At 43.5% G+C, this 14787-nt stretch overlaps 1 protein-coding gene across 3 annotated transcripts in view; it reads left to right on the top strand.

Annotated features, from left to right (window-relative positions):
* ARHGAP39 (Rho GTPase activating protein 39) overlaps positions 1–14787 on the top strand; it is a 303636-nt gene that overhangs the window by 245780 nt on the left and 43069 nt on the right. The window contains exons 9-10 of one of the 3 annotated variants that reach the window (XM_056522930.1): positions 3355–3524; positions 4085–6971. In XM_056522930.1, the coding sequence (XP_056378905.1) occupies positions 3355–3524; positions 4085–4279 (365 nt within the window). In that variant the 3' untranslated portion in view covers positions 4280–6971. Of the gene's footprint in view, positions 1–3354; positions 3525–4084; positions 6972–14787 lie in introns of those variants that run through there. The other 2 variants (XM_056522931.1, XM_056522932.1) reach the window with 2 other exon arrangements.

The raw sequence follows: 14787 nt of genomic DNA, 5'->3' as shown, positions 1-14787 counted from the left end.
TTAATGTATGCAGAATAACTTTCCAATAGCATGTTATTAAAAAATATGCTTCTTTCTATTTAATTTTTCACTTTGAAAAAATGACCACTAGGGGTCTCCCTACCAGTCCTTTTTTTTATAGATTTCAGACTCATGCAGGAGTCCTAAATCTCAGACTGCAGCTGGAACACAGACAAACTGACCTGCTCACTGCCAGGGAGCAGTGCTGAGCTTGTCTGTGTCCCGGATGCAGTCTGAGATTTAGGACTCCTGCATGAGTCTGAAATCTATAAAAAAAAAAGGACTGGTAGGGAGACCCCTAGTGGTCATTTTTTCAAAGTGAAAAATTAAATAGAAAGAAGCATATTTTTTAATAACATGCTATTGGAAAGTTATTCTGCATACATTAATCTATAATATATCAAAAGTTTTTTTGATGAAAGGTACCCTTTAATCAAATTTGTAAATTACTTCCATTAAAAAATCTTAATCCTTTCAATAATTATCAGCTGCTGAAGTTGAGTTGTTCTTTTCTGTCTGGCAACAGTGCTCTCTGCTAACATCTCTGCTTGTCTCGGGAACTGCACAGAGTAGAAGAGGTTTGCTATGGGGATTTGCTTCTGAACTGGCGATTCCCGAGACACGTGTCATCAGAGAGCACTTAGACTGAAAAGAACAACTCAACTTCAGCAGCTCATAAGTACTGAAAGGATGAAGATTTTTTTAATAGAAGTAATTTACAAATCTGTTTAACTTTCCGGAGCCAGTTCATATATAAAAAAAAAAGTTTTTTTCCTGGAATACCCCTTTAACCCGGTGTATCTTGGACAGTCCTAAAAATAAAATCTTTGTTTGCTATGAGGTCTCCTTGGACTTGTAGTCCCCCAATCCCATTCTGTAGTATACTCATGTCGTTCTGGGAACATTTCTTAAGAATTGTTTCGGTAATGCAGTTTTTGTTGCGTATTAAAAAAATTCTGTAACTTTCTGTAGAATTTAGTTCTTCATAATTCACAATTCCTTTTCGTTTCTTGTTTGTCGTCATTAAAGGGGTACTCCGGTGGAAAACATTTGTTTTTTTAAATCAACTGGTGTCAGAAAGTTAAACAGATTTGTAAATTACTTCTATTAAAAAATCTTTATCCTTCCAGTACTTTTTATCAGCTGTATGCTACAGAGGAAATGCTTTTCTTTTTAAATTTCTTTTTTGTCTTGTCCACAGTGCTGTCAGTGCTTGTACAGTCCGTGTCAGTACCTGTCCAGAGCAGCATAGGTTTGCTATGGGGATTTTCTCCTGCTCTGGACAGTTCCTGATATGGGCATCAGGTGTCAGCAGAGAGCACTGTGGACAACACAAAAAAGAAATTTAAAAAAGAAAAGCATACAGCTGCTAAAAAGTACTGGAAGGGTAAAGAGTTTTTAATAGAAGTAATTTACAAATCTGTTTAACTTTCTGGCACCAGTTCAGTTAAAAAAATTTTTTTCCACCGGAGTACCCCTTTAAATGGGGATTTTCATGTTTACTGACTAAAAACTAATCCCACAGCTGAGGGTTTGTTACTGTTGTCTGTTACTGTTGTCCTAGGAATTTGTTTTACTGTATATATTTTGTTTGGGGTGTTGTGAAATAATAAATAAGTAATATGTCCCGTCCCCTGGACCCCTGCAGCTTCCTTCTCTCTGTCCAGCACCTCCATGACTTATACACAAGGCTTCATAAATGAAGGAGGGATCGCGTAGGTTTGGGCAAGTGAGGCTGTGGCACTTGAGCAGCTTGGCTCTGCCTCCTTGACTCTTGACTGAAAAATAAAAACTAGATTTAGAAGTGTTACAGCAACTATCTACTCTAGGACAGGTATAGATTGTTGTTACACCCTGATACATATCCAGCCGTGTCTAATTACAGCAGACAGATTCCCTTTAAGCTGCACTGATACATTGTAACAAACTATCAGGACCAGATAGAACAATTCTGTTATAGTCTTTGTTGTTTGCTGTGAAAGTTTATAGCTCAAAGCAAAGGTGAGCGGGACTCAGGATAAGATGAATTACATTTTGTGAGATGTGACGTCCTCTGCTTGACTTTTTGGGGGACACAACGCTGGGCACTTTTTAGGACAATCTATGGAAAGTGCTAATACTAAAAAAAAAAACTCAGCTTTGGAAGAAGATTCATGTTCTGTGATCACAGTCAGGAACTAGGGATCGACCGATTATCGGTTTTGCTGATATTATTGGCCGATATTCACGATTTTGGACGTTATCCGTATTGGCAATTACTTTGCTGATAATCCGATAATGCCCCGCCCCCCCACCGCAAAGTCACCCGCACCGCACTGCCCAACCGCACCGGCTGCGGCAGTTGGACTAAGGACCGGCAGGGGGAGAGAAGCGGGCGGTGGCGGTCTCTGGCCAGAGGATTGTGGGGGGGGGGGGGGGTGTTGGACTCATGAGGACCCCAGGACAGGCAGGGGGAGAGAAGCGGGCGGCGGCGGTCTCTGGCCAGAGGATTGTGGGGGGGGGGGGGGGTGTTGGACTCATGAGGACCCCAGGACAGGCAGGGGGAGAGAAGCGGGCGGCGGCGGTCTCTGGCCAGAGGATTTGGGAGGGGGGGGGGTGTTGGACTCATGAGGACCCCAGGACAGGCAGGGGGAGAGAAGCGGGCGGCGGCGGTCTCTGGCCAGAGGATTGTGGGGGGGGGGGGGGGTGTTGGACTAATGAGGACCCCAGGACAGGCAGGGGGAGAGAAGCGGGCGTCGGCGGTCTCTGGCCAGAGGATTGGGGGGGGGGGGGGGGGGTTGGACTCATGAGGACCCCAGGACAGGCAGGGGGAGAGAAGCGGGCGGCGGCGGTCTCTGGCCAGAGGATTTGGGGGGGGGGGGGTTGTTGGACTCATGAGGACCCCAGGACAGGCAGGGGGAGAGAAGCGGGTGGCGGCGTTGGTCTCTGGCCCCGCAAAAGCCGCTGCAGTTCTTTGATTTAAAGCACCCGCTTTAAATCAATGATCTGCAGCCGCTTCGTCGGGGCCGGGGGGATGGAGAAATAGCCGATAATTTATACAGGAATATCGCTATAAGTTATCGGCTATCGGCCTGAAAGGCCACAGATTATCGGTATCGGCCCTAAAAAATGTATATCTGATGATCCCTATCAGGAACCTTCCACTTCCTCTCTGCAGAGGTTCTGCAGCAGCTGAGGGGCCTTTTATAAGGAGTAAAGTGCCCCCTAATGTAAGTGATGAGAATAGCAGAAGTCACCTTGGAGTACAACCAGCAGCAAAACAGTAGTCTAATATGCTTCTAATTTAATGTCCCATATATAACGGTGTGAATTTCCTATTCCAACTCATAATGTTTTCTTCTTCTATCCTCACAGCGTCTTTACTAAAACTGTGGTACCGGGAGCTGGAGGAGCCTCTGATTCCTCACGAATTCTATGAGGAGTGCATCACCCACTATGAGAATCCGGAGGCGGCCATTGCAGTTGTGCATTCGCTCCCAAAACTGAGCAAGATGGTGCTGTGCTACCTCATCCGCTTCCTACAGGTGATGTTATTTATTCTGCTTCCTCATCTTGCTTGAGTTGTTCCCATTTTCATTTGGAGTGGTATGCTATATAGAACCAGCCTACTACTGAGGCAGCTTTGCTTCCATATTATGGCCGCCTGGGGGGCCTGATGACCTGAACTGACAGCTGTGGATTTGTGCTCAACAGATTTGTTGCATACATTTCTTCGATTAGATAGAATTGTAGAATTGTTTGCACCTGTTAAAGAGAAAAATCCTGTTCACATATTTCCAATCACCTGCAGTGCTTGTCTACCGTACTGTGATACTTACCTGATTCCTCAGGGCTGTGGAGTCGGTAGATAAATGTTCCGACTCCAACTCCACAGTTTTTTGTACTTAAACTTGCTTTTTTTTTTTTTATTCCAACCTAAATTTAGTAGGAGTCGGAGTCAGTGCATTGTTTTCCGACTCCAGGTACCCAAAATTTCATCTGACTCCTCGACTCCGACTCTACAGCCCTGTGCTTCCTCGCAGAGCCAGTATTGTAATTAACATTTCCTGGAGTTTTCGTCAATGCCATTTTCTCTGTCTTGCAGGTATTTGTACAGCCAGCCAATGTGGCTGTCACAAAAATGGACGTCAGTAATCTAGCCATGGTTATGGCACCAAACTGTCTGCGCTGCCAGTCGGACGATCCGCGTATCATCTTTGAGAACACCAGGAAAGAAATGTCCTTCATCCGGGCTCTGATCCAGCACCTGGACACAAGCTTCATGGAGGCAGTTCTATAGCAGATTGTGACGCCCCCCCCCACACCCAGGACAAGCGAATACAGGAATATTGTTGTGTGACTGTCACTACTGTCATCTCATTATTCCAGGAGAGGTCTCCGCTCCCACCGCATTCTCATCCTGTACACTAAAACATGGAGTGAATGATTCATCTGCTGTGGCAATAAGGACCCATCACTCCTCCACCACCTTGGACCAAAGTTGCAGCATATGGCCCTGCAAAGCATGATGGGAGTGCAGGACACTGTGACTGCAGGGTTTAATGTGTTACGCGTACATGTGCCAGAGTTGTGAGGCATGTCGTGTTTTGTGACTGGCGCCGCAGCACATTTAATGTGGCTGCTCCCTAAGGAGGGATTTCCATTAGCGAGCTTATAAAATAAGCCGTCGCCTCAACCTTGAGTTGATCTACTGTCCCTTGTCATACATAAATCAGTGCTGCCCTCCATAGATCCATGGCACTGGCTCCTGGTGTTAGGCTACAGGTATGAACAGATGAGTGAAGGCTAAAAGGTATGAACAGATGAGTGAACACTAAAGAAAGGTATGAAGAGATCAGTGAACACTAAAGAAAGGTATGAACCGATGAGTGAAGGCTAAAAAAGGTATGAAGAGATCAGTGTACACTAAAGAAAGGTATGAAGAGATCAGTGAACACTAAAGAAAGGTACGAAGAGATCAGTGAACACTAAAGAAAGGGACGAAGGGATCAGTGAACACTAAAGAAAGGTACGAAGAGATCAGTGAACACTAAAGAAAGGGACGAAGAGATCAGTGAACACTAAAGAAAGGGACGAAGGGATCAGTGAACACTAAAGAAAGGGACGAAGGGATCAGTGAACACTAAAGAAAGGGACGAAGGGATCAGTGAACACTAAAGAAAGGGACGAAGAGATCAGTGAACACTAAAGAAAGGGACGAAGAGATCAGTGAACACTAAAGAAAGGGACGAAGAGATCAGTGTACACTAAAGAATGGTATGAAGAGATCAGTGAACACTAAAGAAAGGTATGAACTGATGAGTGAAGGCTAAAAAAGGTATGAACAGATCAGTGTACACTAAAGAAAGGTATAAAGAGATCAGTGAACACTAAGGAAAGGTATGAAGAGATCAGTGAACACTATAGAAAGGTATGAAGAGATCAGTGTACACTAAAGAAAGGTATGAACCGATGAGTGAAGGCTAAAAAAAGGTATGAACAGATCAGTGTACACTAAAGAAAGGTATGAAGAGATCAGTGTACACTAAAGAAAGGTATGAAGAGATCAGTGTACACTAAAGAAAGGTATGAAGAGATCAGTGTACACTAAAGAATGGGATGAACCGATGAATGAAGGATAAAAAAGGTATGAACAGATCAGTGTACACTAAAGAAAGGTATGAAGAGATCAGTGTACACTAAGGAAAGGTATGAAGAGATCAGTGTACACTAAGGAAAGGTATGAAGAGATCAGTGTACACTAAGGAAAGGTATGAAGAGATCAGTGTACACTAAAGAAAGGTATGAAGAGATCAGTGAACACTAAAGAAAGGGATGAACAGATCAGTGTACACTAAAGAAAGGTATGAAGAGATCAGTGTACACTAAAGAAAGGTATGAAGAGATCAGTGAACACTAAAGAAAGGGATGAACAGATCAGTGTACACTAAAGAAAGGTATGAAGAGATCAGTGAACACTAAAGAAAGGGACGAAGAGATCAGTGAACACTAAAGAAAGGGACGAAGAGATCAGTGTACACTAAAGAATGGTATGAAGAGATCAGTGAACACTAAAGAAAGGGATGAACAGATCAGTGTACACTAAAGAAAGGGATGAACAGATCAGTGAACACTAAAGAAAGGTATGAAGAGATCAGTGTACACTAAAGAAAGGTATGAAGAGATCAGTGTACACTAAAGAAAGGGATGAACAGATCAGTGAACACTAAAGAAAGGTATGAAGAGATCAGTGAATACTAAAGAAAGGTATGAAGAGATCAGTGAATACTAAAGAAAGGTATGAAGAGATGCTAGTTAAGGCGCTGAACTGTTGTCATTATACATTTATTACTGAGCAGGCTGGAGTACGGTGCTGTCTGTATCCACAAACCAGTGGGTGCTATAATAAACAACCGTAATGTGTATATATAGGGTGCAAGACCACGTAAAAAAAAGACCACAAAGTGATCATACATTAACAAATGACCTTCCAAATAAGGTCACAACTTTATTAGACACCAACATATATAGACATGCTCCTCTAATGGACATTGAATGACATGAATAATATTAACCACAACGTGTGCAATATGATTCAAAGCATTTAAAACAGTAGGTACTGACACTACCTGGTCCGACCGTGTTCAGGTCAGGACCACACTGATCGCCATATTGATTGCTGGGTCTCTATAAGTACACACAATACTGGTTATCATTGTTTGACATTACATAGGGAATCTTTTCTTAGTGCATGAAATTCGCCCAGTGAATTGGAGCCCTGACCTGAACATGGCCCAGACCAGGCAGGGTCAGTACATTTTTTTTGTACAAATTTTTAATTGTATTGCACATATATTGGTTTAGATTATAGATGTGATTCCATGTTTGACTGCGCAGCTCCCATAAAAAGATGTATATGTGTTTATATATATATATCTTTCTTTTTACTTCATCTGCTTGGTGTGCTGTGTATATATATATATGTATATATATATATGTGTGTGTGTATATATGTATATTTATTTTTTGTGTATATATATATATATATATATATATATATATAATTTTTTTATTTTATTGACTTGGAATTCTTCGGTTGTGCAACCATTTGTTTATGCATGATCACTTTTCTTGTTGTGCATTTGGTGCCGTCTCTGCACCCACAATATCTCGGCGCTGGTGTCGAGATGCCCATGGTGGCTGGAGTGTGCGCTACCTATGCCACATGCTGCAGTAATTTATCATAGATATGAACACGATCTGTCCTCCTGACATCCTGCACTGGGAGAACTGAGGACACAACTTACCTTTATATTTACTGTACTGGGGTTCAGCCAGAATAAACTAGATATCATTTTACATGCGCAGAATCATTACACTAGACACGTGGATCCTGCAACCCCCACTGCTACTGTAAACCCCCCCCCGCTGCTGTAAACCCCCCCCCACCACCACCACCACCGCTGCTGTAAACACATCCCCACCCCAACCTCACCGCTGCTGTAAACCCCCGCCACCCCTCCACTGGCCCCTGCAGGAAGAAAGGTTATAGTGCACAGTCTATGTTCAGCACAGGGACAGAGCCTGAGACATGGAGTACTAGTGCACAGCATCATTTAGGTGTCGGATCTACATTGTTAGGTGATATCCTTCCCAGGATAGCATCATGTGGTCAACTCTCCAGTCACCAACAAGACCGACACACAAGCTCCGGACATGGCTGCTTTTACCACCATTTTTACTGCTCCAAAGCATCTAAAATAATATAGAAAATGGAGCAGATTTACAGATAGTCTTGATTGTAGCTATATTTCCGTTTTAAGTACACAGCACCTGTGAAGACCTTTGTATCTCCATGGTTACAACACAGAAAAGACTGGTTTAGCATTGTTGCTTTACTGCACCATGGTCCTGAATTTGAATCTGAATCCGATCCAACCAGGGACAATGTCTGTATGAGTTTTGTATGTTCTCCACTGTTTGTGTGAAAAATTTACGCTAGAATGTGTATCTGATATAGCAGTGTTCTCCATACTGTGGGTCTCCAGCTGTTGCAAAACTACAACTCCCAGTGCGCCCGGAAAGCCAAATGCTGTCCAGGCATGCTGGGAGTTGTAGTTTTGCAACAGCTGGAGGCACATATAGGGATTACGGTTGTCAGTCCTATTGAGGACAGAGACAGTTGTGAATGGCGAGAAGCTCTGTACGGCTATATGCAATGTGTCAGCACAATATTCCTATAATCATGGTGTCCTGTGCTACTTCACCGCCTCTGCCTCCTCTTCTTTAAAACCTACAGACAGGAAACTAGCCAATAGAAGAGAGCGACACACAGGCTGTAACCATGGAGACAGGTCTGTGCAGGAGCTGTAAACACAAAAAGTAAGATATTTCTAATGAAGACTATCCACAAAAAAAAGGTTGTAGACGTTTGAGTTTTTGTAAACAGATCTACATGAGCACTAAATATGCTGTGACCTGTGTTGTCATCCTCATGCAAAGGAAGCCCCCCTCCCCCAAGCCCCCCTCCCCTGCCGTTACATTGTCCTTTATGCTGCATGTGAGACATTTCCACTACTGTCTTCCATACAACGCCAGTGATAAGTAGTGTTAAAGTGCACCTGTCATTTAAAAAAAAATAAAGACATATCAAATATGTTAATTGGTGAGGGTCTGAGTGTTCAAACCCCGACTGATCACAAGAACGAGCCAGAAGAAGCTGCGTTTAGCACATTCTCCCTTGGCTCTGTATCATGTGACCAGGACGGACTTACAATGTAAGTCTATGGGATTGGCCAGGTCTCATAGACACAGAGCAGGGAGAGGAGCATGTGACCGATCGTTCTCGTCATTGGTTGGGGTCTGAACACTGTACACTCCTTTTGATCCCACCCCAGTTAGACACCCCATATCATTGTTCCCTTCTCCACACCCCCATATGATTGTAAAATGTATCCATAGTTGATGACTAGCCTCTGGCTACTGATCCCCCACGACCGTCCAGCCCCTGGTTACTGCTCACCCCCTGTGATTGTCCAGCCTCTACTCATGGCCACCATGATTGTCCAGCCTATTGTTACTGATCCCCCACGATTGTCCATTCTCCTATAACTGATCCACCATGATCGTCCGGCCTCTTGTTACTTATCCACCATGATCGTCCGGCCTCTTGTTACTGATTCCCTTTGATCATCCAGCCTCTGATTACTGATCCCCCATGATTGTCCAGCCTCTGGATACTGATCCCCCATAATCATCCAGCCTCTGGATACTGATCCCTCATGGTTGTCCAGCCTCTGGATACTGATCCCCCATGATTGATCAGCCTCTGATTACAGATCCCCCATGATTGTCCAGCCTCTGGATACTGATCCCCCCCCCATGGTTGTCCAGCCTCTGGATACTGATCCCTCATGGGTGTCCAGCCTCTGGATACTGATCCCTCATGGTTGTCCAGCCTCTGATTACTGATCCCCCATGATTGTCCAGCCTCTGATTACTGATCCCCCATGATCATCCAGCCTCTGAATACTGATCCCTCATGGTTGTCCAGTTTCTGGATACTGATCCCCCATGATCATCCAGCCTCTGGATACTGATCCCCCATGATTTATCTTTCCAGTTATTTACTGTGTATTCTTATCCTGAGGCTGGACAAGGACTGTAGTTATGGCGCAGGGCTGGTCCCACAGGTCAGACATTGATCTTGTATCTGAGGGATTTGCTTTCTCAAAATGTCAGGTAGATTTGCGCCTTTATAGGGGGACGCTGACTGTGAAATAGAGAACTTTCATCTTTTGCTTCTCTGGGTGACTTGTGGCCGACAATCTAGTGTAACTGCCGCCCAGACCCTCTGTAACCACTTTGTCATCAGTTTACTACTGTATGACAGTATATAAAGAGGTAAATTCAGGATCTGTTCTATCATACACCACATATATGTATATATATAAACACACAAACATTGCTTAGGCCAGGCCGACATGGCAGAAAGGATTTCTATGACAATCATCTGCCTGTCCGTTTCTTTCCTGGGCAGCACTGTGAATGCAGCTCTGGATGTGACCCTGTTGAAAGACTGCTGATCAAGTATAATATTTAGCTTTGTACTGTGAAATGTTCTTAAACATGAAGCTCTACAGTCTATAAAGAGATTGTTGCACCAAGACGAGAGTCCGCTGCCTCTGCAGGGGAAAGGGAAGTTAGCATTACATAGGGAGACATGAAGACCTGAGAGGCTTCCGTCCACCATCTCTCACTGCAGGTCCTGCCAAAGCCCTTGCTGGCACCTAGTACCATCCATCCAGATACAATCAGGGTATCTCAAGATTAAAAATTATCCCCTGTCTGCAGGAGAAGAGATAATTAGCTAATTGGTGTTTGGCGGGTCAAAGTCAGTTGTCCTCCCAAATAACTGCACATGTTGGGTCACCCCTCCATTATCTGTGGGCTCCCTACATTGCCAAGAGCTTAAAGGGGTACTCTGGTGGAAAACATTTAATGAACTGGTGCCAGAAACTTAAACAGATTGAAAAATCTTTACCTTTCCAGTACTTATTAGCAGCTGTATGCTACAGAGGAAATTCTTTTCTTTTTGAATTTATTTTTTGTCTTATCCACAGTGCTCTCTGCTGACACCTGATGCCCATGTCAGGAACTGTCCAGAGCAGGAGAAAATCCCCATAGCAAACCTATTCTGCTCTGGACAGTTCCTGACACGGACAGAGGTGTCAGCAGAGAGCACTGTGGACAAGACAAAAAAGAAATTCAAAAAGAGAAGAATTTCCTCTGGAGCATGCAGCTGCTAATAAGTACTGAAAGGATTGAGATTTTTAAATAGAAGTAATTTACAAATCTGTTTAACTTTCTAGCATAATTTAAATAAAATAGTTTTCCACCGGAGTACCCCTTTAACTAACTTGGCAATGCTTGAAAGCCCCATAGACAGTGAATGGAGCTTTGGCAGAGCAAGTGCACTGATACTCTGTTTATATACGGGGACAATTGACTTCCATTATTGGGATTGGTTGGGGTCCCAGTGGTCAGTTAGTTACTGTATGCTCTACCCCATATAGAGGGGATGACTGTTAATCTTTGAATACCCCTTTAAAGGGCGCCATTACTGCCATCCACATAGCAATCATTGAGCCAGTGCTCTACAAAAATAACCGTACACCATCGGCATTACTCCCCTCCCCCATCTGTATCCAATGATAGTATCCTGACGTCACGGCTTATCTACCCCCAGTTCCTTCATCATCCTGTATCCGCCATTTTTATATTCCATTGTCATTTTCTTGTTTCATCATCATTTTGCATATAGAGAAAGGGAACAGACATTGTCATATGACCACAAGCCGAACAAACCATTGACCGACCGCCATGCTATGTGAACCGGAGCTGCGTGTAAGACGTGAACGTCAATCAGGGGTCAGAAAACTAAAACGCATCCGACCGGAAGATCTTCATTTATTATTTTTCCATTTAGTCTGAAGTGAAATAATAAGCAGTTGTAATATAAATGATTCCTTGTTACCATGTACAGAAGAAGCGCGCCAATCCTGCATGAAACATATAATGATATATAATAACCATACTTGTCACAGTTTTCTGACCCCCTCATTGATTCAGTGCTCACCCCCTCCCCCGCTGTTATTATAAGGAACTGGAATCCTGGGGTACGTGTGTGTGTATATCCCCTGCCCCCCCATACATGTACACACAATCACCAGCACGACCCCTCCCCCCGCTTCCAGCATACAACAACCACCAGCTTTACGGCTCTAGATACACAACGGAGATTGGACGATGTTTACATGGGCTTTGTTTCTTTTTCGTTACTTTTCCCGTAGAGCGACACCACATTGTATATGACACCGGCCATAGAGCTTTTGCTTTGTAGCCTTGTTATACGTGTTTTTTTTCCACTGTTTTTACAGAATCTATTTAATTTTTATTTTTTACAACTGTTTTATTTATTAAAAAAAAGAAAAAAAGACAGAATAATTGTAAAAAAAAAAAAAAAAAAATTGAGAAAAAAAACTGGAGTTTTTTCGTGTCAGGACGAAGACCATCTGACGCAAGTTGTCCCGTTGTATCAATCCCTCCTTGGTAAAGCGATGGTTCTAACATTCTTATTATTATTATTGAGTAGATGCAGATGTCACAGTGCGTCCACCAGAATAAAAACGGATTTCAGCATCTAAAACAAGGATGGTGTCCTGTGTGATTCTGTACGAGAGCCCTGACCGGCTGCACCAACAAGACCGCACCCATTGTTTGTCTGCATAAGCTTAATTCGCTGTGAGGATATCTATTTATATCTGTATTTGGGAAAGCTGGGTGACTTAACAATTTGGCCTCCATTACAGCTTAGGCAGGCTTCACATATTACGATTGAAAGTTGTGGCTCAGACACGGGTCCAATAACCTAAAATGACAGCTGTCAGTATGGGTCATGAGACCAGTGGTTAGGCCAGGACTTTCTTTTGTAATGTAATACAAAAGAAAATGTGTCTGTATATCCATGTAAAACCAGACTAATACAGGGTAACCAGGGGTTTGAGCCCCTCGAGTGTCTAGTAATGCAGTTATAGATTTCCAGGACAGGCTAAAAAGTCTAAAAAAAATTTTTTTCTTCATGCACGCCTATGTGTTTCTGTAACTAGGTCATCTGGTCACTAGTCTGACCCACAGAAAATCACAATGTCTAATGTGTCAGAGAAAGAGAACAGTCCAGGGTCTGACTTTCTGTGAACTACTGGATGACATCATCACCTATCAGATCCCTCCTGCTAGCTCCCAGACCCCTCACCATCCCTGTCTGTATACTGCTGCTGCTTTCTCTATGGAATCAGGATATATCATCAATATACACCTTCCCTCTAGCTCTATCTGTATACTGCTATTTCTATGGGATCAAGATATATAGTTGTTATACACACCCTCTCCAGCTCTATCTGTATACTGCTGCTATCTATATGGCATCAGGATATATAGTAGTTATACACCTCCCCTCCAGCACTATCTGTATAGTGCTGAGATCTCTATGGGATCAGGGTATATAGCATATTATACACCTCCCTTAAAGGACATCTGCAGCGGTACAAACACTTATCCCCTATCCTCAAGATAGGGGATAAGTGTTTGATCGCGGGGGTCCGAACGCTGGGGCCCCGGCGATCTCCTGTACGGGGCCGTGGCTCTCCCGTGCAGGGGGTGTGCCAGCCGCTGCATGACGTTGCGGCCGGCACGCCTCCTCCATACATCTCTATGGGAGAGGTGGGGAGGCAGCATTCGTGCTTCCCCGCATCCCCCATAGAACTGTATTGGGACGGGGAGGAGACGGGGCGTCACCTTCGACCTCTAGGTCGACGCTACGTCACCATGGGCGCTAATGCCGGCACCCCGTTAGGGAGATCGAGGGGGGTCCCAGCGGTCGGACCCCCTGCGATCAAACACTTATCCCCTATCCTGTGGATAGGGGATAAGTGTAATTCCGCTGCAGTTGTCCTTTAAGGCCATTGGCACATTCAAGGAGATTTGTCAAAACCCGTGCAGAGGAAATGTTTCCCAGTTGCCTATAGTATATACCCACATCTGGCAATTGATAAGTGTAACCAGCACCCAATTTGATAAACAACCCTAGGTGAGATTGTAAGAATATAATACCAACTAGAAGACACCAATTAGGCTAAGATAAAACTTAACTTTTACTTAAATAGTATTAAATAATGACAGATAGGGTACACAAAAATTACATAAATAAAGAAAAATGGAGGAATCAGGGGTACAGGTGAACCCCTAACCTAAAAGACCCTAATACATAAATTTCTCCTATTGACTAAGTGTGGAATAGGGAGAGGGATAAAAAACAAACATATAGAATACAATATATATAGGATACAATATAGCACAAGTGGCAAAACCTCTCTTGCCAACCCGTTTCGCCCCTATTGTCTTGGGGGCTCATCAGGGATAAGAGGAAACCACAATATATCAGATATAAATAAATGCAGTGTACCATAAATACATTAAAGGACATCTGTAGTGCAATAGGGGATAAGTTATAGATCATGGGGGGTCCAAGCGCTGGGGTTTCTGCCACGGCTTTCTGCTTGGGATGAAAGTTCACTTCCTGCAGACTGCTGTGGCCCTGTCCTGGAGATCACTGGGGGCCCCAGCGCTCGGACCCCGCTCGATCTATAATTTATCCCCTATCCTTTGGATAGGGGATGTTATTTTGCACTGGAATACTCCTTTAATTATGATTCATTAAGATGACATAGAGCTAGATAGGATAGTTAAATAGGTGTCCAAAATAAAAGATGTAAAAGGAGTCTGTGTCAGTCAGAGTCAAATGCACGTCACATGTGTAAGATGGTCAAGAGGATATAGGAATATAGCACAATCAGACCCACTTGAAAATACAATAATATTGATAACACAAAATATGTGACCATAATTGCATGCCAAAATCTGTAGATGAGTTTATATAGGGCCACACCTTAACTTCATATGGAAAGGGAAAGTTGACTCTTCCACCAAAAAAATAATTGATTCAAGGACACAGACTCCTAATGTTAATGTGAACAGATGACTGAACGGCAAATGGCAAGAAACAGGTTGAATCAAGATATCGATGCTCGACCTCTGGAGATACCCCCTAGATTTGGGGGACCCATGAAGCCCAAAGTCAAGACCTTCTGGTAAACCATAAGGTAATATGAAGTACCGGACCCTGATATTGTATTGCGCTGCAGGGATCCTATATTCTCCACGAGTCACTTTTTCAAGCATATTTCTACA

This window comes from Hyla sarda, chromosome 5, assembly GCF_029499605.1.
Source record: "Hyla sarda isolate aHylSar1 chromosome 5, aHylSar1.hap1, whole genome shotgun sequence".
NCBI lineage: Eukaryota > Metazoa > Chordata > Amphibia > Anura > Hylidae > Hyla > Hyla sarda.
Note: the sequence above shows the minus strand (reverse complement) of the source record. Positions and strands in the feature narration are given on the sequence as shown.